The sequence below is a fragment of the Solanum pennellii genome, chromosome 6 (assembly GCF_001406875.1).
Source record: "Solanum pennellii chromosome 6, SPENNV200".
Classification (NCBI taxonomy): domain Eukaryota; kingdom Viridiplantae; phylum Streptophyta; class Magnoliopsida; order Solanales; family Solanaceae; genus Solanum; species Solanum pennellii.
This window is the reverse complement of record NC_028642.1, coordinates 3,762,883-3,785,691: the sequence shown is the minus strand read 5'-3', so window position 1 is coordinate 3,785,691 and position 22,809 is coordinate 3,762,883. Positions and strand designations below refer to the sequence as shown.

General features: G+C 33.7%; 3 protein-coding genes across 3 annotated transcripts; 2 read left to right on the top strand and 1 right to left on the bottom strand.

The window, feature by feature from the left end:
• Positions 1 to 228: 228 nt before the first annotated feature.
• Positions 229 to 9,054, top strand: LOC107021222 (BRCT domain-containing protein At4g02110). The gene is made up of 10 exons (XM_015221835.2): positions 229 to 422; positions 859 to 948; positions 1,106 to 1,210; positions 1,762 to 1,863; positions 1,953 to 2,037; positions 3,869 to 3,938; positions 4,028 to 4,072; positions 4,680 to 7,217; positions 7,328 to 7,544; positions 8,160 to 9,054. The coding sequence occupies exons 1-10, from the start codon at positions 330 to 332 to the stop codon at positions 8,730 to 8,732; spliced, it is 3,918 nt and encodes a 1,305-aa protein (XP_015077321.1). The 5' UTR covers positions 229 to 329; the 3' UTR covers positions 8,733 to 9,054.
• Positions 9,055 to 14,560: 5,506 nt separating this feature from the next.
• Positions 14,561 to 17,929, top strand: LOC107023507. Its single transcript, XM_015224219.2, has 3 exons — positions 14,561 to 14,896; positions 15,586 to 15,974; positions 16,081 to 17,929. The coding sequence occupies exons 1-3, from the start codon at positions 14,831 to 14,833 to the stop codon at positions 17,351 to 17,353; spliced, it is 1,728 nt and encodes a 575-aa protein (XP_015079705.1). The 5' UTR covers positions 14,561 to 14,830; the 3' UTR covers positions 17,354 to 17,929.
• Positions 17,930 to 18,083: 154 nt separating this feature from the next.
• LOC107023508 (GTP-binding protein SAR1A-like) lies at positions 18,084 to 22,536 on the bottom strand. The gene is made up of 3 exons (XM_015224220.2): positions 22,225 to 22,536; positions 21,347 to 21,478; positions 18,084 to 18,654 (listed from the first exon to the last, which is right to left on the bottom strand). Exons 1-3 carry the CDS (start codon positions 22,351 to 22,353, stop codon positions 18,334 to 18,336), a joined length of 582 nt encoding a protein of 193 aa, XP_015079706.1. The 5' UTR covers positions 22,354 to 22,536; the 3' UTR covers positions 18,084 to 18,333.
• Between the last annotated feature and the right edge of the window lie 273 nt (positions 22,537 to 22,809).

Sequence of the window (22,809 nt, the reverse complement as noted above, 5' to 3'; positions counted from 1 at the left end):
ATGTATCATTACAGTCTAAAGTATCACGACTCAACAAATTTAAGGAATTTTTTGTAATTACTAAACTTGTCGGGACAGAATGTAATTATTGAATTACACTATGGGATTCCTTAAATTTTTACCCAAAAAAAATGGAGATGGGCTTTCAAAGCCCAACTGTGTGTTTCATTTGAGGCCCAGTAATAAGTGCGCCAAAATAAAAAAATTAAAAAACACAAAATCCCTCCAACAATTTTACTCCTTGCTCGAGAAGCTTTGTGAAATTCAACAAATTTCTAGGGTTCATATAAATTTTTTCGTGTTGCTTCTTCCATGAAAAAATTGTTCCAATGACTCAAGATATGTTGTACGAAGACAGCTCCAAGATTTTCGTTGGTGTTCGTTTTGTTCTAATTGGATTCGACCCCCATAGAAAGGAACAGGTAACCCCGTTATATGCGAGCATTGTCGGTAGAAATGATCAATAGCAAAATGGATACGAAGTATTTGTACTGTCACACTCTAACTAGATTAAGTTTGAGGCAGAGTTGATTGATTTAATTGATACTTTTTTCAAGTTAATTATGGCCATGTGAGCTGAGGAGAGTAGAGTCGGTCTCAAGCCAAGATAAAAGATGAGGATACAATGTTTTGAATTGTGAGGTTTCATGTTGTTGATGCAAAGCCAGTTGATTGATTTATTTGTTTCAAGTTCCAAGTATTATGTTCTTTAAATGGAGTAGTTATGATTTTTTTTTTCATTTCCATGTTCAATTGTTATGGTGTAGTTGTAATTGTTTTTATGTGTGTGGGAATTTTTGTTTTTGATGGTTGTTGTCATTGTTCTACTTTAAATTTTTTACCTTTTTCCTTTTCTAGATTCAGTCCAAGCTCGTGGAGGGTGGCGGAGTTGATGCAGGCAAATATGGACCAGATTGCACCCATCTTATTGTTGATAGTATTATCTACGTGAGTGTGGTGAACATAATTGTCCTTTTCTGATTTTCAGGGCGACTTTCTTTTGCATTTCTTGCTGCTTGATTTCTTATCCCATTTTTTGTACGCAACTCAAACGGCATTCCTCACAATTATAACTAGGGTTTAACATAGTGCTTTCTGGAAACAGGATGACCCCATATGTGTTTCTGCACGACGGGTTGGAAAAATAGTTGTTACCAGCTTGTGGGTTGCACACAGTTTTGATTTGGGAATGCCTGTCGATCACCATTCTGTGAGTTCCTCTGAAAAGTTCTGTCTTTTATCTGTTGGAAAATACAGTCTGCTGGCTCACAGTTATGCTTAGTTGATTGGTCCCTCTTCCAGCTGTGGTTGCTTAAACAGTAATGGCTACAATGAATGTCTTTATTGACATAATTTTATGATATAGTGGATAGGACATATCTCTTGGGAAGTATTTGCATTAGTTTATAATACCACTTTGGTGCATGAAAGGATCTTTAATATTATCTGTTTAGGAGTCCATTTTGTCAGTGGCTATTCAGTTTTAAAGGCTTTTGCTCTGCAATATTGCTATTAGACAGTCAATAATGCAGTAAGTTCAGTAGCCAGTATTTTTTTTATATCTCATATTGAGCTTAGGGAAATCTATAGAAATTTTGAAGGGCCATGATTTTGGGTTTTTGGTGGTCATGTGAATCTATCTGTTGTTTTCTATCTGTTCCATTGCTCCCTTAAGAATTCTATGTCAACTTTCCATAGACCTGTAAGGATAATTGATTTTTCCCTTAAATCAAAACTCAATAGATTCACCACTTCTTACAGGTCATGTACAGACCTCCAAGAAATTTGAATGGAATTCCAGGTGCTAAATCACTGATAGTCTGCTTAACTGGGTATCAACGGCAAGATCGAGATGATATTATGGTTTGTAAAATGCAGTTTGTTGAAGTTAAATATTTTCTGATGAGGAGAATCTAACAGTTGCTTGTCACATGTTTGGCTCTTTGTTCTAGACAATGGTGGGATTGATGGGTGCAAACTTTTCAAAGCCGTTGGTGGCAAACAAAGTCACTCATCTTGTATGCTACAAATTTGAGGGTAACTATCCCCTTTCCAGCAGTTGCTATTGCTGGTTGTACTACATCTCTCCTAATTTCTTGTTTTGCTTTATTAAATGCTTAATCCTAGAGGCGGTGAATGGGAGTTTCAGGTGTTTTTGCACAAATGTCCTTTATGTTGATGATTCATTATGATGTGTTGCTGCTGGCTAATTTTTTCCCTCCCATATCATTTCTTGCCTTGATTTATGATTGAATATACCTTTAAATTATATTATGTAGAAGGCTTGACCTGGGGAGAAATGTTGAGTATGTGTATCTGACATGGGTAATTCAAAGCAAACTGAAGGTCAGGGTACAATAGCATGTAATCTAGGATATCGTCTGCAGTTGCAAAAATGAGTATTGCTGTTACCTTATAAGCATTTAAAGAAGAAAAAAGAGGAAGTCATTAAAGTAGTACTAATATACAACTTTGAAACAATATGCTGTGATTTTAGAACAATGTTGATTCATTATAAACGTAAAACTATTACTTCAACAACATACCAGTGTAATACCACAAGTGGGGTTTGAGTAGGATGTATGCAGATCTTACCCCTGCCTTTGTGGGGCAGAGAGAGTGAGAGACTGTTTTCTAAAGACCCTCTGGCCTCAACACAAAAGAGAAGAGAAGAAAAGAAAAATTGAGAAAATAAAGGAAGAGAACTTTCTTTTGAAGCATGGATGCGAGGAGAAAATAATATGACAACAAAATAGCACTATACTGAGCAAATTAACAAGAAATACTAAAACACTCCAAGAATTATAAGTTATGTGAATACTATACAATATTACTAATGTGGGCAAGTTCAGAGTCGGCTAGCCCCTTGCCTATCCCACAGAAAGTGCAACACCACTCAACTACTTACTAATCTTCTACTCTATTCCTCGACCTGCATACCTTCCTATGGTCATGTCTTTGGTAAACTGAATTTGTTTCATGTCTTGTCTAATCATCCCCCTTCATTTCTTCTCCGGCCCACCTTTACCTCTCCCAACTCCTTCTATAGCCATCCCCTCACAGTTCCTTGCTAGCGTATCCGCACACCTCTTCACATGCCCGAACCTTCCCTGCCTCCTTCCTTCATCTTGTCTGCCACATAAGTCACTCCCATCTTATCACTTATTACTTCGTTCCTAATCATATCTGTCCTAGTATGCCCACACGTCCATGTGAGCATCCTCATCTGAACTACATTCGTGAACTACATCCTATTTAACAATTTGAGAGAATAATGACAAGGAAATTGAAATATTCTGTCTGTCAATTTATGTGGCACTTCCCCTTTTCAGGACCTCCCAAAAATATTGATACATATCCATTTTTATACAACTTTCAAAATTTAAATTCATTGATATTTCTCTATCGTATAACTTTTCTACCACTACTTTTGTTTTCCTTCTCTGCTAATATAATAATTAAGTTAAATTGCTCATTAGATTTCCTATCAAGTTAAACACCATCTCATGATATAGGATGAAGCAAGTATTATGAAAAAGAAGACTGTGCTACACTATGAGCTAATTTTTTCATTTGATTCTCTTTCTTTTCTTTGATGATTTACTATGTGATATGTCATATGTTAAGGGCATTGAGGCTTAATGGATGAGCCTCAATCACATGTTCGTTAAGCAGCCTGTCAATTTCCATGACCTTTGATAAATCAGTCTGTCATACTACTTATGTCTTAAATTCTCTTTTCTCATTGAACAAAGATAAGAAAGAAAACTACCCCAATTTCCATTTGATTTTCACTCTTTAACATGTCTGTTGTGATATGTATATACAACTGTGTATCAGTGCTAATTGAGGTCATTACATTTGATAGGGGAGAAATATGAACTTGCCAAGAAAATGAAGACGATTAAGCTTGTTAATCACCAGTGGTTGGAGGATTGGTATGCACGAGCTTTATTTTGTCAGTTACAGATATTTCTATTCTTAACCTGCTAAAATGCAAAGTTTCATTTCATGATTTCTTATGCAGTTTAAAGTCTTGGGAAATCCTTTCAGAAGCAGAGTATGATAAGAGGTGCGTCATTGCCATTTCCTGCCTTTTAATGTGAAGTAGCTTCATTGTTTCTGCTGTATTTTGTTTTGCTTGGTACTGAATAGTTATATTACCCTTACTAGGTTGCCTTTATATTGCAGAATCTGAAACATATGAAGTTGAACATTGAGATATTATAGAGGCCTGTTTAATTAGAAGGTGAAAGTGTTAAAGGGTGTATTGAAATTGTTAAATGAGAAACATTTTCATGTGATCCAGTTGCAAATGCATACTTCTATGTGCTTAAGTTATATGAAATTAGACCTCGCTAGAGGTTTCTACGTACCTGCTCAGCCTTTTTTGGATCTGTCAATTTAATGCCTAATGCAGTCATTTTATTTTATTTAGAGTTGTGTAGCTTCTGACTTTGTTCTAAACAAGTTCAACCTCAAAATCAAATCATGCTGCAGACAACGATTTTTAGGGTAAAAAGCAATGAAGTGATTTTACTCACTTGCTATTAAGGAAGAGCTAATTTTGTTTAGCTCAGGCATAATATGTTTAGACTTTACCCCTCTTATGGGGCTTTCTTGTTAAATGAATTAACAGCAAATAATAGTGTGCTCATGTATTCTTTTTCTGGCCTCAGTGGGTATGAGTTGGAGATGATGGAAGCTGAAGCCAAAGATTCTGAAGATGAAAATGAGGGCATTGCTGCAAACAGGTCTGCAGAAACAATAGCTATCATGGGTCCTGAAAATCCAAAAAGTCCTAATCGATTCCTTGTGAAGCAGGAAGCCTCTACAAACATTTCAGACTTAAACACATCTAGAGGCTCGTCAGTTCTTGGGAACACAAAAGAGCTGTCATTATCTGCTTCAAAGCAGTCAAAATCTGACCAGGTTCCAGCTTTTGAAGAATCTCCGAATAGGCATGATGAAATGCTTAATTCCAACTTCTGTAGAACAAAAGAAGAGCCACCATCTAGCATGCAACAAAATGGAAGTGATTTGGTTTCTGTTTCAAATAGTGCCAGGAAGTCTCCTCATTCTTGTTCGTCCAGAGAATTCCCAAGGAAATTCAGTTCTCCGATGACCTCTGAACATATGAAGAGTTATTCAGGAAGTCCTGCCGCTACTGAAGCAGGTATAGGGTTTGATTGCTTTAACCTGTCCTCTCAGAAAGGACTAGAAAAAAGTGAGTTAGGTGTAACCACTCCAAAGAATTTGTCGTTTTCTGGGAAGGGTCAAAGCAGTAAACTGCCTGAGAAAAGGAATATGGGCATTTCAGACAGTAGCTTCAAGTCACCAAGAGCTGGTAATATTTTTGTAAGCATACCAGATGGTTATTTGACGTCAAATCATTCTGAAGAGTTAATAAATTCGTCAAAGTTACATAGTCTAAGCCATAAGGGTAGTCATCTATTGTCTAGGAACCCTGCCCCTCACTTGGACAAGGGTGTTACTTTGGAAACCATGCAGCATTATGATTCAACCATTTCCAATCCTGCGACACTAAGCACTGGGCAAGGGCATGATGAGGATGCCCCGCAAAGCAGCACTTATATGATCGTCGGGTCGAAAGAGACTAGTCATGCTGCTGTTGATGTCAGTGGGCCACTGGATGAACGGCATGATGTCCCATCTCCAGTTAATGAAAGAAGAGATACCCTGAAGTCTAATGTGCTGGCTGAGTTCAATAAAGCTGGAGATGATTCCATGTCAGGGTCTAAGACATTGAAGAAAAGATCACTTTCCAAGAAGACACTCGGATCTAGACAAAGTCTCGGTAAAGGGGATGGCAGAAATCAGAAAGGTTCTTTACTCATTAACAAGACTGTTCTGACGAATGATTCAGCTGCTTCCAGTAGTGGAGGGAGAGAGGAGACAGAACACCAAAATATCTTGAGCTCTAAAAAGGGTGAGGTTCTGCCTGCAGATAATGCTGATCCGAGCAAGGAGATCGAGAGAAATAATTTTTTGAATTCTGAAAAAGAATCTGCCAAAACAAATGAATCCCTAAATGATGATACTGAGGCTCCAGAGGACCAAGAAGATGAAGAATTAAATGTTCTAAGAGAGAAGTTTACTGGTACTGAAGCACAACATTCAGGGCTTCAATCTGCGGAGAAGAAATTAAATGCAAACAAGGTGGTAAATAAGAATGAAAGGGAGGATATTGCAAAGAGTCTTAGTACTGAAAGCAATGAATTTGAAACTCAAAAGACTTCTTCTGGGAAGGAGACCAAGTTAAGTAAGTCAACTTCTGTGGGGAAAGCTTCAGAGGAGAAAGTTCCCGAAGGTCCAAAATGTCTGAAGAAGAATAGCAAGAAAACTAATCTAGCTACCGAAAGAGCTGCTGTTTCTGTAGAAGGCGCTCTTAGTACTGAAAGCAATGAATTTGAAACTCAAAAGACTTCTTCTGGGAAGAAGACCAAGTTAAGTAAGTCAACTTCTGTGGGGAAAGCTTCAGAGGAGAAAGTTCCTGAAGGTCCAAAATGTCTGCAGAAGAATAGCAAGAAAACTAATCTAGCTACCAAAAGAGCTGCTGTTTCTGTAGAAGGCGCTCTTAGTACTGAAAGCAATGAATTTGAAACTCAAAAGATTTCTTCTGGCAAGGAGACCAAATTAAGTAAGTCAACTTCTGTGGGGAAAGCTTCAGAGGAGAATGTTCCCGAAGGTCCAAAATGCATGAAGAAGAATACCAAGAAAACTAATCTAGCTACTAAAAGAGCTGCTGCTTCTGTAGAAGACGCAGAAAGGAAGAAGTGCAGAACTGATAGTAACAAAGTAGAAGTAAAGAAAGGAAAAGGGTCTCCATCTGAAACTGGAAAAGCCTCAGTAATTTCGACTGAGAATCAATTGAAGAGCTCCATGGATGTGGAGAGGGAGAATATGCCTGTTGTTGGACTCCAGAATGCGAGTCATAGTGAACATGAAGCTGACAGAAGTTCTCCTTATGATACAAAGTCTCGTTCCTTGAAGGTTACAGAAGTACAAAGTGAGCCTAGGTGGTTTATAGTTAGTGGACATCGGCTACAAAGGAAGGAGTTTCAGCAGGTTATCAAGCGATTGAAAGGGAAAGTGTGCAGAGATTCTCACCAGTGGTCATATCAGGCAACCCATTTCATTGTTCCTGCCCCAGTACGAAGAACAGAGAAGTTTTTTGCTGCTGCATCCTCTGGAAGGTTTGACTAAGTACACAGCCCTAAAGAAGTTACCAGTTTTAAAAAAACTACTCAACCGTAAAGTTATGTCCATTCTCACAAATAAAACATATCATCTGTTGTTTTTACAGGTGGATCTTGAATACAGATTATTTAACTGCTTCTGTTGAGGCTGGAAAATTATTAGATGAGGAACCATATGAATGGCACAAAAAGGGATTTACTGAAGACTTAGCAATCAACTTAGAGGCCCCAAGAAAGTGGCGACTTCTGAGGGAGAGGACTGGACATGGCGCATTATATGGAATGAAGATAATCATTTATGGAGACTGCATTGTACCACCATTGGTATGGTAACTTGTTGTTTGCTGTATATGTTTTTGAAGATTTGAGTTCCCATGCTGCCTATTTGCAAGAATTTCTTTTTCTTCCATCAACTCTTTTTACGGTGTGTTTTGTATGACGAAGAACTATTTTCTGGAACTTCTTTGATGAAATCATTTTCTAGTTGTTGGTTTCCTTGTATTATGGAAAAACAATTTCTCCTAACATAGCATATTCCACCAAAGGGGAAAATGACTTGCATTTGGGTGCAGGTAAATTTTCTTTATAAAACGTAATTCTATCATTATTCTTACAAAGCATAACTTTTACTCATATTACTTAAACATGTAGAATGTCTTTCTTTAGTACTAAAAAATTTATCACTAGAACACTATTTTAATATTATACCCAACATCTTGTGCGGCCATCATATGCCATGTACTTTTATCCCCAATCACAATTGGAAGATGATCTAGAAAGTGATTTCCTAAGATGAAACATTTCCGGTGGAATTATTTTCTGTGGGAAGTTAATTTTTCCATGTCACATGCAAGCGATTTGTAGACTGATAAATTTATCCAGATTGCACTTTGTGTGCATCTCTAACAGGTTATAATATGCTCTCTTTTGTTGAATCAGGATACATTGAAGCGTGCAGTTAAGGCAGGGGATGGCATTATATTAGCAACTTCTCCTCCTTATAGTCGATTCCTTGAGTCAGGTGTTGACTTTGCCATTGTCAGTGAGGTCATGCCACGCTGTGACAAGTGGGTTCAAGAATTCTTAAGGCATGAGATACCTTGTGTGTTGCCTGATTACTTGGTGACTTATGTGTGCAAACCTGGTTATACCCTCAGCAATTATGTGCAATACAACACTCATTCCTGGGCGGAAAGATCACTGAAAAAACATGTCAATCGTTTGGAAGAGATTGTTGAGGAGATGGAGCCATCAGATGACAGTAGTAATGATATAGCATGCCAGGTGTGTGGGTCGCCTGACAGGGGGGAAGTAATGCTGATCTGTGGTGACGAGAGTGGCTCTCTTGGATGTGGCATTGGCATGCATGTAGATTGCTGTGATCCTCCCCTTGAATGTATACCCGAGGAAGACTGGTTTTGCCCAGAGTGTAGCAAGAACATGAGTAATACAAGTACCAAAAGGAAGTCCAAAAAAGGGACGTCTACATCAAAGAAGAAGAAGAAGAAGTGATAACGTGTCTGTTGGCTAAGGTCTGTATAATAGCTTCACTCAAGTTCAGTATATTTAGATTAGTGAAGTAAAATGTACAAAAATAATTATTCACATAGCAGCATCTTGCTGCTTTTGTTGAAGAAGTTGATTTTCAATGTTGTGTAAAATCATCTCTTGAGACATCCAATGCAGGCTGAGCCCTGGATCACATTTGCCTAGTGTAGATGAAACTTTTATTTCACCCCTTCATGTTGTATTTTGTGCAAACACTTGTGATTTTTCACATTGTGAAAACTTCCATTACTTTGAATAGTATGCACCCCAAACATGATTTCTTGAATTCAACTCTAGAAAAATTGTAAAAAATATTCATTGCTAAACAGCCACTAACACCCTTCTAATTAACAATACTAGTAGCAAAGCCAAAAATCTATACAAGATGATTTTATAAAGACACTACAATGTTACACCTAAGACCTTGAATTTGTAATTTAACACAATTTTTGAATCCCCTTTGCCTCTACACTACACTTTTTCTTAATATATCATGGGACTCAACTCAAACAATTGAACCACTATTCCTATCTAGCTCCATCCTTGATCAACACTACTATATGAAGCAATAAGTGTGATCTCAAGGGAAAAAAATGTTTCTTAAATTCTTGAAACGTGAAATATTTTGAAACAAATTCAACGATTAATATTTGAAACCGGAAGGAATATAATTAGTCAACCAGTAAGTACTCTTTTAACTCAATCAACTTGTGAGTTCCAAAATCATTATTACTACTATGTACCTTATTGGGATCGAAAAGGATAATATTAGTACTTTTTACTTACTAAAATAAATAAATATATTCTCAAGAGTATGATATTAATTACATTAAATGTGATCCCATAGGCATATGTCATATGATCCCCATTTAATGATTATCTATATATCAATATTATTATACTTTAAATGAACCCGTTATCGATAGTTGTATTATGTTATTTTCTTGACAGAATAAGTATTAAGAGTTGCACTAAAAAATGCCTAGAGATTGCTGAGTTGATTTACTATATTTTTAAGGATAGTTGGATAAGATACATAAAAATAATATTAAATAATAATACTCAGATTGTTATTTATTAACCGTTTAATTTGATATTTTGGTGTATTTAAAGACAATTTTTTTGTGTAAAACTAATAGTAATAACAACTCATGATATTAGCAATACAAAAGTTATTAATGCATGATTCCAGGGATGAACATCTCAAAAAATGCAAAATTTTAGTGAGCCATTATAAATATGAAAAGTTATTTTCCTTCAAGCCATTTATCAACAAATTCTACCATCGAAAATCAACATTTTCAATAATAATCAAATAATATAATTAAATTTTGAATCCGTCTCAAACTATTCGCTCAATGTGCACTACTTTTTTTTCTCTTTAATATTTGGCCATCATAAAGATTCGTTAATCTTTTCCTTAGTGGTCATTCACTAATATTCCAGATAGATAGATACCATATAATCACTATTCTTTTATTGGTTTCACGTGACCTTTTTTCTTTCTTGATGTACCATAGAATTATCAAATTTTGACAACTCATGAGAAAATAATATATATATTAACTTTGATATCACCTTATTTCTTATTTGATAATATTTTAATCTGTCCAATAAATATTTGTATTAGTTATATATACACACTATTTTTATACATAGTGAATTACGATATTAACATTACAGGATATTACTCATATTTGGACATATCATATTTATTTAATATAATACGATAAGAAATAATTCAACATTAGTAATCACAATATATATTACTAATACTCTTAGATCATCAAAGCTAATCTTGTTTACACCTTATTAATCGACTACTTAAGATAATATAATTCATAACAATTAAACTGTTGTATCGAGGTGAAGAATAAAGTTTTCGATTTTTTTTTCTATTTATCTCCCAACTATATCCATAGAAATGTACATGTCGACACAAATTTTAAATGCTGATTAAATCGTAAATATATATTTTTTGCCTAATATATTCACATATATTTTTTTATTCAAAAAAAAGATTTATTAAAAATATTTTCGATATGAATATGTTAATTCTTTCCTCTCAATGGAATATATTGTCACATGCATGAAGATATTTGACTAATGCTACCGTTTCTTGCGGTCAAAGTTATTGGATCCTCTTACCTAATTACGGCTTGCATGTGAAAAAACATTGACTATTTTTTTATTTTTTAATAAATAATCCATTATATTGAATCACGATCAATAAAATATAAATTTATTTTCTTTTAGTATTTGATGTTCCAACATAGTTATTTCAATTAATTTGAATTTACGATGAAATAAACAGGAAAATCCTGTGATTTCAAACCCAAAAATGTCAATACGTTTAAATATATCATACATAAAACTTATAGTCTTACATATATTTATACTAAAATTTGTATTGTTATAAAAAAAGATTTAGTCAAGAAAAAAGAAGGAAAATATCAATTAGGTGTTTTTAAATAATATAAATTCATTATTTTTATAAAAACAAATTTATAAGTCAAGAAAATAATAGACTTGCCTCATTAAACCAAACAACATCATGTGTTATTTTAATTCTATATAATTTAATGCAAAGTCTTGGATTCCCTTGGCTTATTATTATTTTCCTCTCTTTAGCAATATTACTGATTAAGAAATTAATACAACAAATTATATATTAAAAAATGATATATAATTGTTACAGCTGTCTGGATGAGTATATATACATTAATTATAGTTTTTTTATATATATTATTTAAAATGTTTTATTTTTAATTTTAGTTATTTTGACTTTTATGATAATTCGAAAATTTGAGCTATTGAGGTTGATATACTTTTCATGTTTGATAGGTCTATTTTGCTATGTATAATGCATGTTTATTTACCCAAAAGAGAGCCATTAAATTGAAAGGGAAATAAATAAAATATTTTTATTATAATTAATGAAAGAGGTAATTAAACAGCACTAATTAACATGGGGTGTTTAATATCATTTTTAACATTTAGTTCAATATATATACCTAATTTCACAATTGGTGTCATCAATTATTTATTAGCATCTTCCTAATTTCTGTTTGAATTGACATGACTTTGGAGATACGTTATTATGAGTTGCATTGAGATAAATAAGATGCATTGATTTATACAAATATTTTAATTTGTAGTGAATTCGATGAAATGTTATTACTTTTGTTCAAATCGTACAGTAAATTTCAAAATAACTAAAAATTTATAAAATTCAATTCTGAATTCGCTTTTTATTCTCCCTCAACAGCTATACTAGAAACTTTAAATTCGAGTTTTATATGGAAAAATAAGAAGTATTTCTTATACACAACATAAATTATTTTTAGTCGAATTTTTCATATATATTAAAATATTGGATAAAAAGAACACATGATTTTGGACGTATCCAATAGGGTTAGGTTTAAAACACATTATTAGCTTATTCCAATTCTTCCTAATTTATGTCTGAATTGACATTACTTTGGACATCATTGAACATCGTCATATTATGGTGAAATGAATAAAACGTATCTCAAATCGTGCATTAAAAATTTACTAAATAAGTAAAAACACTAATTTTATAATATAAACATTTGAAATTACTATTCCATAAATATCAAATTATAAATTTGCCTTCACACTCTTTTCTTTTAATCAAAAACTTATAGTTCAAACTTACTATAACAAATATAAAAAATATTTACTTTTTAAATAAATCTTACGCAACATAAATTATAATTAATTGAGATTTTCATGCAAATACAAACATTGGGTGAAAAAACATAACACATGATTTTTGAAAAATCCATTAATATGGTGATGTTGATGAGCATATTAATTAACTAATAATGGAATTAATCATATAGGTTAGGTCCAATTCTATTTACGATCCTATAACCTAACTGTTAGGCTGAGCTGGAGTTCCAGCACCTTAAAGTTAGACACATGGATGCAAGGTCACAATTATTTAGGTATGATGATGTGGTAATCGAGGCATCAAATATTTTCGATGAGATTTATAGAGCAATTTAACGTTAAATATATATTATTTGAATTCATTCGACTAAATAGTAATTCATGCGAAAAAAGTTTTATATTAAAAAATAAAACGTTCTCTTAAGCTAACTCAAATTCATACATAAAAACTCAAATCTAAAATCTCTAATAGAAATCAATAAATATTCAGTATCACTCTATCACAATCCTAATAAAAATTAAAGTTTTAAATTTTGCATCGATAATATAAAAGTTCTTTTACATAATCATAATCATATTACTTAAGAAAAAAAAAGTAGGGAGTAATAAATATTATTTTGGAGAAACTTTAAGACAAACCAATATGGTTGTGGACTCAATATATCATGTGCATTCATTAAATAATATCAAAAGCAAAAGAGAAAAAAAATAAAAGCATGATTCTATAACCTTACGCCATCGCACTTGTCACTTTCTCAACACTATCTTTTGCTATTATATATTTTACTATAAGGTTCTTTTTTTTTTTTTTTTACATTTATTAATGGTGACCACTACCATCTTCCTTACAATATTTTTAAATATATTTATTTTTTGTAGATCTAGCATACCTAGTATTTGTTTTTTCATACTTTTCTTCATTGTTTGGTAGCAAAGAAGATGGAGTAGTAATTAAGTAGGCTAGCACTTTTGTAGTTATTTTGAATTTTTTTTTATAGATTTATTAGAAATTATCAATTCAAATAAATTTTAACTATTTTATTCAAATTAATATCTTGAAATATAATCTATATGCATTGAATAATAATGACATGTTCAAAATAAATTGTAAGTTACGTCAAATTACTATCAGCAACGTAATTCATAGTTGATTTATATGAGAAATTCATAAACAAATTGAACGATCATAAAATTCAATATACGTATATATTTTATTATAATAAAAAATATCAATCTATAATCTTTTAATCAGAAGTCGAAAATTATGATCCATTGAGATCTAAGGTGGGTGGGGTGGAGGTGGAAATTAAACAAACAAAAGATAGGATAGATGAGTAAATTAATTATGTTGCAGCAGAAATAAATAAATTCACGCAAAATATTAATTTTGTTTGGAGGCAACTTGTTGGAGTCTCATATATATATATATATATATATAATAAATTCAAAATTTAATATAGAAATAATTTATATAATTAAAAATCTCAACTTAATATAAGATTAAAAAAGAGCTTAGACTAGTATATAACTCGTCCGTTCAATCATAGTTGTGTACTATTAATTTTGCATAATTCTTAAGAAACTATTAATAAAAAGGTAATTTTATTATATTACTCTTTGAATATAATAAATACAACGTCTATAATTAATGATAACGCCGGTAAATTATAAGTGTAAAATTATTCATTAATTTCATAAAATGGACAAATATTATTGAGCATCCCAAAATAGTATATTGGAGAGCATCTATGTAATCAAAATTAAATTAGATTACATTAATTTGATATGTTAAACAAAAAATTTAGATATAAAAAATTATACGAAAAGTACGATTAATTATAATTTTTTACATATCAATGTGATGAAAAAAAATCATAAAACGTTAATCAAAGTTTCTATAGTTTAACTCTAAAAAAAAAAACTATGCCAATTAAAAATAGACGAAAATTAAATAACTTTCTCCGTAACATGCTTAACACTACACAATTGAAACACATCTCGTTAAACATTGCATCAATAATGATCATTAACTGTAACTCATTAAGCTTTTATATATATAACGATAATTAACACTATTTATAAATATCGATAAATCTAATACTAACTAATTGATTTAATGTTTAAACGATGTATCAAATCAAACTCAAATAAAACAAATTAATTAGAGGTAGATGAGTAGAAGTGTTTACAGAGAGAGAGATATATTCTGGCGTGGTTTGCCAGCAATGAAACAGAAGGATCAAAAGGTCTCTGTTTCTCTCTCTCCAAAGCTGGCACTGTATATTCATGCACTTGCTCAATATTAATGTAAACAGAGATACCCATTACCCAAAAAATATCAAGAAAGTTTGATTCTTGATCCAACAATGGCTGCATCTCCTCCATTTCTTGCCTCTGCAGAAAAAAAACCCTGGTGGGTTACCAACAAAAAGGTACAATCTTGATTTTGATGATTGCATTTGCATATATAGTTAGTTATATGCGAGTGAGTTCGATAGAATTCAGTAATTTTACCTTTGTATTTTGTGCTTGAAAAACACATTCTTCATTTATCCATTTTCAAGTATACAGAGTTAGTTATGCAAGGGGAGCAAGTGGATTCCGTAGAATTCAGTAGCTTTGACTCAAACTTTGAAAAATACATTCTTGAGCTAGAGCTTTGCCCATGGGTTCGATTGAATTTAGTAACTTTAGCTCGTATTTTGTGTTTGAAAAACACATTCTTGATTTTATCCATTTTCATTTCAATTATGTGGAGCGGAGCTAGAGCTTTGTCTACGGGTTTGGTAAAATGCAATGGCTTTAGCTTCATACCATCTACTTGTGTTTAGAAGACACATTCTTGATTTGACCCTTTTTCATTGCATCCACTATAATTGCATATATAATTAGTTAGTATAGCTTAACTATGGGTTCAGCTGGCTCAAATCGCGTATTTGTGTCTAAAAAATGCATTCTTGATAATACCCGTGTTCATTTCATTCACTTTCGCTAGAGCTTCATCAATGGATTCAGCAGAATCCGGTAGCTTTGTATTTTTTAAGATGTGTCTTCTAGGATTAGCAACTCATAAACTCAAAATCCTAGACTCATACTTATGCTCTGTGTTTGTTTTTGTCAGATTGTGGAAAGATATATCAGAGATGCCAAAATTCTTATAGCCACTCAAGAACCAAATGAGATTTCTTCAGCTCTTGCCCTGGTTGAAGCTGCGCTTGCAATTTCTCCGCGTTTTGAATTAGCCCTAGAGTTAAAGGCTCGATCTTTGCTATATTTAAGGTGTTTTAAGGATGTAGCTTATATGCTAAAAGATTATATTCCTAGTCTGAAAATGCCTAGTGATGACACATCATCTACCTCTTCTTCTGGTTCATTTGATAGCTCAAAGGAGCAAATCAGCCTCATTTCTTATGGTGATGAACCTAACTTCAAGTGCTTCTCTATATCTTATTTGAAGAAGAAGGTTATGGCTAGTCTCTACAAGAATTGCAATAAAGAAGGTCAATGGAGGTAAGCGCACTTTGAATTACTTGTTGTGTGATCGTCTCATTTAAAACTTGGAAGTTTTTAGAGGGAACATGTGTTTAATTTCTTAATTACATCATGTCTTAAACAGGTATTTGGTCTTAGGACAAGCTTGTTGCCATTTGGGCCTAATGGAAGACGCAATGGTTCTGTTACAAACTGGCAAACGCCTTGCTACAGATGCATTTCGACGTGAGAGCATTTGTTGGTCTGAGGATAGCTTCTCGTTTACTAAATTTCCAATCTCAAGCAAAAATTGCTGTACAGCTCTGCAAATAACCGAGTCAGAAACAATATCTCAACTTCTCAGTCATATCAAGCTACTCCTACGACGAAAAACTGCTGCAATTGCAGCTCTTGATGCTGGTCTTTACTCAGAAGCTATTAGGCATTTTTCAAAAATTGTGGATGGTCGTCGTGGTGCCCCTCAGGGGTTTATGGCTGAATGCTATATGCATCGAGCATCAGCGTATCATTCTTCTGGTCGAATTGCAGAGGCAATAGCTGATTGCAATCGAACGCTAGCATTGGACCCTTCTTGCATTGATGCTCTTAGAACAAGAGCTGCACTATTTGAAACCATAAGATGCTTGCCTGATAGTCTTCATGATTTGGAGCACTTAAAACTCTTGTACAATTCAATGCTACGGGATAGGAAACTACCAGGACCAATATGGAAGCGTCAAAGTGTGGAATACAGGGAGATTCCAGGGAGACTTTGTTCCTTGGCTACAAAAATTCAAGAATTGAAGAAGAGGGTTGCAAATGGCGAAACGGGTAATGTGGATTACTATGCATTGATTGGTTTAAACTGGGGTTGTTCAAGATCAGAACTGGAAAGAGCACATTTGTTGCTAACTTTAAGGCACAAGCCTGACAAATCGACGAGTTTCATAGAAAGGTGTGAATTTGCAGATGAACAAGATGTAGATTCTGTAAGGGATAGAGCAAAGATGTCAGCTTTACTGCTCTATAGACTGATACAGAGGGGTTATGCTAGTTTGATGGCGACAATCAAGGACGAAGAAGCAGCTGAGAAGCAGAGAAAGAAAGCTGCTGCTGCATTGCAACTGATGCAGCAACAAGTTCAGCTAAATCAAGAACAACAACAATCAAGAACTGAAACTTTTGGCACAGTTGTAATGCAGCAACAAGTTCAGAAAATTCAAGAACTTCAACGATCTGTACCTGAAACTCTTGATTCAGATGTGTGCAATACTGCATTGTGTAGTAACACAAACATTACAAATGCGACAGTGTTCAAAGGGGCGTTCTGCAGAGAGCATGCGATAGTTGGGAATATGTTGTCTCAAGCTGGATTTAATCAACCAATTCCAGTGAAATATGAAGCATTGACTTGTTGAATTTTAGGGGATTTTAGTAAGAGTTCTATAACGAAAAGAGAATAGTTTGAAATGTTATGCCACTGACTCAGCAGAATCTGAATCTGCTCCTATACCGACAAAGATTGTGGTGGGATAACTAGAGTCTCGAGTTGAAGCCTTGGTATGGAAAAGAAATGTTGGGACCACTGCCTCCTTAAATGGGCCTTACGCGGCGTGAGTTCATATTAGCCCCAATGCATGTACTGGACACTGGGTGGGATACCAAAAAAAAAAGAAAAGAACTTGCTTCAATATCATTGTACACATGAGGAAGAAAAGTATTTACCACTGCTAGCTGGGAAAATTTTGTAGTTTTACCCATTTGTCATTTTATTCTCTCCTTCCACTACATGCACAGTATTTAATTCAGTATTTAGCTTATCTACTACCAGTCTACCACCTTTTTGAGCCGAGGGTCTATCAAAAATAACCTCTACCTTCGCATCACCCCTTCCCGAACCCTAGTTGTTGCATTGCACAAAGTCTAGCGCCTTTTTTGATTTAATGTAAAGACTTTTTTAACCCTTTGAAAGTATCAAACTTCAGTCTTCCTCACTTTTGGTAATTAATCAAGTTTTCGATTGCCAGGAAGAAAAAAAAAAATTGTGTCCCTCTTGTCAGCATTGTTTTCAAAATAACAAAGTATTGTACATGATTGTTTCGTTTGTCATATTTTCATAAGAAAAAAATAGGACACATTTGAACAATATATGGAAAAAAGAAAAATATAAGTCAAGAATATGTAGATAGAAATTTCCAGCTACATGTAAATGTTACACAAACAAAAGTATCTTCTCATCAAACTACATAGATACCAGAGGATACAAAATAGTTATAGAAGACTGACTGATCAATTCGAAAACAAATGAATTAAGTATCTGGTGAAACCAATCTTTTTCCAAAAATGCTGATCTACAGCATAACCAGGACGCCACTTCTTTCAACTTCTATGGCATAACCTACTTTATATATTGAGATACCCACTTAAATCCATCGCCATAACCCATTTTCCGTACAATACTGCACATAAATACCTCCAAAGGACGAACAGTAGAATCAGCAAGATTCACCTTACCTTTGCCAGTTGTGACACCGGTCAAGCCAAGGTGATAACGCAGTTCATCTTCTGAGGCTGCATATGGTATGTCTATCTTGTTTCCCAAAATGAGGAAGGGGACAGCAGCAAGGGCTTCATCAGAAAGAAGCGCGTCAAGTTCCTTTTTTGACTCTGCAAAGCGCTCTTTATCATATGCATCAACTAGGTACACAACTGCATCAACCTGTGGCACAGCAATTCAAGCCACTTGACACAAAACTACGGAAACTCATTGGCCAGATCAATAGTCACCGGAAAAGAAGGAAATAAGGAAAACAGAAGGCGCAAACTTTACACTAATAAGAAATAATTTAGTACCTTACACTGCACAGCTTAAAATAGAAAAGAAAAGATTGCAACCTTGTAACAAACTACTGGAGGAACTCTAGGGAAGGGGTGGAGAAAGGAACTTTGCTGGAGTAGGTAATGTTTTCATAAGACGAGCAATTTAGTCCCTGAACAGTAATTTGTGACTCTTTCAGTCCTAAGCTTCCATCTGGTCTTCAGCATATGCTCCCTACTTCCCCGGGATAAAAAGTCTAACCATCAGAACAACCTATGTCCTACTGACACTTTAGGGGCACTTTTATCCACTACCATAAAATAAATGAATATAGAAAAAGGTAATTTTCTAACTGTTGAGGCACTAAAACATTATAATTTATCAAAAGAGGGGAAAAAACATTATGCATGAGGAACTTTTGTCCTTTCTTTGTTTATTAAGGCAGATTTTTTGAAATAGAGTAAAAGGTACATTGAAATGGATTGTAACGAGTCAATTTGGTGTTTCGTGAGATTAAGCACAACTTGTCTAAGAATAGTCATGATTTGCTGTGCTATCTGATCACCCAACTCAAAAGAAAAAAAGACGAAAAAAGTGTTGGTACAGTTAGGCTGTTAGGCCGACAGTAGACTACAAAGCAATCAAGACCAAAATCAAAGATGGAAGAATATCATGAAGCCAAACTTGTAACCTTGAGGGGAAAGGAACAACAGAGACCTTAATCAGGGAATAATAATTTCGACCTTGGGGAAACCAACTAATCATTGCTCTCATGCTATGATTTTCCTTTAAAAATTGGCAAGTGTACAAAAAAGCAATTTATGAAGAAAAACTGGAGTCTTTTATGGTGAAAATAAGTTTAGGTCAAACTAAAATGAATTACTTTTTAACTTATCATATCCTTCCCATATCATCTACTCCCTCCATATAAACTTTACGTGACGGTGTTTAACTGGATATGAAATTTTAAAATTAAAGATGACTTTTATCATTTAAGCTAAATAAAAGCAAAGCACCAAAAAATTATCCCTTTAACTGAGCGGTGGTGAGGGTTCCATATGTATTTTGTGTTTACATGAGCGGTGGTAGTGTCCCAACAACTCCTTGGGAGACTAAAATGAGGATACTTAAATTAAATAGTTTCCAAAAAGAGAAGGTGTCATGCTTAGCACCACAAAATAAAAAGTAAGTGTCACAAAAGTTTGGACAAACGAGCGATAGGTATGAAAACAGTCACCAAGTGTGTGGCCTAGTGATCAATGACTCAACAAAGTGGGTGAAAACCTAGGAGACCAGGGTTCAAATCTCCATACGGACAGAAAACCGCTAAGTGATTCTTCCCATTTGCCTAACTCTTGGTGGGCAGAGTTACCCGGTACTTGTGTAGGTGATAGGTAACAAGGTACTAGTTGAAATAATTAAGGTGCAAGAGCATTATACCAAAATAGAAGTGTATAAATATTTCAAGGAACTCTAATTCAGGTTGACTTTAAAAAGTCAATTTGAGCATAAATTTGAATTTTTAGTTTGCCTACGTCCATTGTAATAACTGTCAGAGCTAAGCTGGACAATCGTTAGAAAAAGGGCAAGTATGGGACTAAATTAGCAGTATGGGGATTTCAGTGGACTGAAAGATAAAACAGAAGGCAAATCTAAGACAAATCAAATACTTCAATGGGTAAATCAGTGGTAGATGATGTTGAACCCACTTGCTAGTTTGTAAGCTTAGTTTCTTCCCTAGGGGGTTCTTTTTTTAATTCTATTCTCACCCTTTCCCTCCTTTTCGGATGTTATCTCAGCACTTCTTCGTGTTGTTTTGTCTTTTATGAAATCAACAATGCTTACCATTTCAAAAAAAATCTGAATCGTTTTCCTCAAAAAAACTGCTGCATTCAAACATACGACTTCGACAATTTTGACAAAGGAATAGCCCACTACACCTTCAGTAAATCTAATTCTCCATACAAATACTTTCTAAGCACATACCTCACAGAGATAAGTGCCACCAATGAAGCACATTAATGTTTTCATGTTGCTGCAAGGGACAGCCAATCTAGAGGCTGTACTAAGCCATCATGGTCATCAAAGAGAAACACAAGTCATATAAACGAAGGAAAAAGATAGGGAAGTGTCTAGGAATCTGGCCCAGTAGGGCAGAACAATAGCAGAAGTATTACGGAAAAAGGGTCACATTTACCCCAGTACTTTCAAAATATTGTTCATATATACCCTTCGTTATACTATTCGATTATAAAACACATGGATCTGATGCAACTACATGGCAACTGACTTAAACATCCAGTACAGTTGATGATATAAAAGGCAATTTTGAGTTTTCTTTACTTTTGGAGTAGACTAAAAGAGATTATTTCTTTTTATTAAAACATAAAAGATGATCAGGTTACAAAATTCAGGCATTGATATATATCTAATCTGACAGAAAGATTCAACACAATCCGCCTTTTCAGTGACCAACACAAGAAAATGCGGAGAATACAATGATGCGACAAAATGGACAAGACAAGTTCTACCTATGTGCAGAACTAAAATTACAGAAATAAATGGTTATCAACATTTAATACACAAGGCATACCTTGGCATAGTAGTCTTTCCAGACCCGACGAGCAATTTGATGACCTCCCAAGTCGAAAGCTTTGAACTTTATCTTCCCAATACTCAACTCTTCAGATGTAGGATACTGTGTTGGCTGATGCTGAACTAGCCTCTGTAAATACCGGAAAACAATCAAAGACAATGCTTTTATGATAAATCAACTACACAATACGAATCCTAATCACCCATTTGCTCATTTACACTTGATTCATGTTTTCTCAACATCCATTATAATTACTCAATCCATCTCAAATTTCTTTTTTAGTCTATCCCCCCCAAAAATGCTACCTTTCTACATTTAAAAGCAACTAAGGCATTAATAAGATGATTCACAAGTTTCAAATCTTTTTTTAAAACTCCATGATGTAATGTACTTTCTTTTTAAGTTTGACTGGGAAAACAAATTGCTAACTTTCTACATTTAGAAACAATTCAACCCACCATGCTTTACATATTTCAAAAGTACATTTTTTTCTTTCTCAAACTTCGTATTCAGTCAAACAACATAACATAATTCCTCCTCCTCCTCAAATTGATGAGATGAACTTTCTCTTTTAGTAACTTTCTGTGTTTAGAAACAATATAACCCATGATTTACCATTTTTCTTAAACTTCGTGCCCGATCAAAGAAACATAACATAATTCTTACATCCCTCTTAAATTGATGTGATGCACTTCCTTTTTTAGTCTGTCCCTAAAAACAAATTGCTACCTTTCTACATTTAAAAACAATTTAAACCATATAACAACAACAAAATACCCTATATAATCCCAAACAATTTAACCTACATATTTCAAAATTACATCTTTATTTTCTTAAAATCCGTATCAAACCGAATAAAAGGGAATTAATAATACCTCATCTTTGAGCATATGAAGAAGAGTGGTTTTGCCAGCATTGTCAAGACCTAAGAATAAGATCTTAGCTTCCTTTTGCCACAAACCTAGAGATGACAAAACTCCATAAAACCAATCCCACAAAAACATTTTTTTTTCAAATTCAAGAAAGATCTGGATTTTAATGCACTCTTTTTCAAAAAAAAAAAAAGAATCAGATCTTGGGGTTGTTTATGTGGGGTAATTAATTGTTAAACTTAGAAATCAAAATGATTGAAGAATTGATTAGGGTTTAGGTGAAGCAAAATGGGAAAATGAAATTGAAACTAATTTTTTTAAGGAAAAAACACAAATATATATGGATGGATCTGAACTGGCATTAATTGCTGTCTTTTTATTTTCTTCCTTTTTTTTAATGGTGGTAAAAACTCGACAGGTAATTGAAAATAAAATATTCATTTTAATATATTAAATCTCCAAATCTAATCAATTTTCTCTTTGATTTTCCAATGATAACATGAATTAAGAAAAAAAAGAGCATAAAACAAATTAAAGGATCATATATTTAGTTTTTACACGTTAATCATATATATATATATATATATA

Excerpts from the sequence above, each read along its gene's own strand:
- LOC107023508 (XM_015224220.2), bottom strand. The coding sequence starts at position 22,353 with ATGTTTTTGTGGGATTGGTTTTATGGAGTTTTGTCATCTCTAGGTTTG. Across the intron at positions 21,479-22,224 it reads TTCATATGCTCAAAGATGAG|AGGCTAGTTCAGCATCAGCC; the intron begins GTATTATTAATT and ends CGGTATTTACAG. Across the intron at positions 18,655-21,346 it reads GGAAAGACTACTATGCCAAG|GTTGATGCAGTTGTGTACCT; the intron begins GTATGCCTTGTG and ends GCTGTGCCACAG.
- LOC107023507 (XM_015224219.2), top strand. The coding sequence starts at position 14,831 with ATGGCTGCATCTCCTCCATTTCTTGCCTCTGCAGAAAAAAAACCCTGG. Across the intron at positions 14,897-15,585 it reads GGTGGGTTACCAACAAAAAG|ATTGTGGAAAGATATATCAG; the intron begins GTACAATCTTGA and ends TGTTTTTGTCAG. Across the intron at positions 15,975-16,080 it reads AATAAAGAAGGTCAATGGAG|GTATTTGGTCTTAGGACAAG; the intron begins GTAAGCGCACTT and ends TGTCTTAAACAG.
- LOC107021222 (XM_015221835.2), top strand. The coding sequence starts at position 330 with ATGACTCAAGATATGTTGTACGAAGACAGCTCCAAGATTTTCGTTGGT. Across the intron at positions 423-858 it reads ACCCCCATAGAAAGGAACAG|ATTCAGTCCAAGCTCGTGGA; the intron begins GTAACCCCGTTA and ends TTCCTTTTCTAG. Across the intron at positions 1,211-1,761 it reads TGCCTGTCGATCACCATTCT|GTCATGTACAGACCTCCAAG; the intron begins GTGAGTTCCTCT and ends CACTTCTTACAG.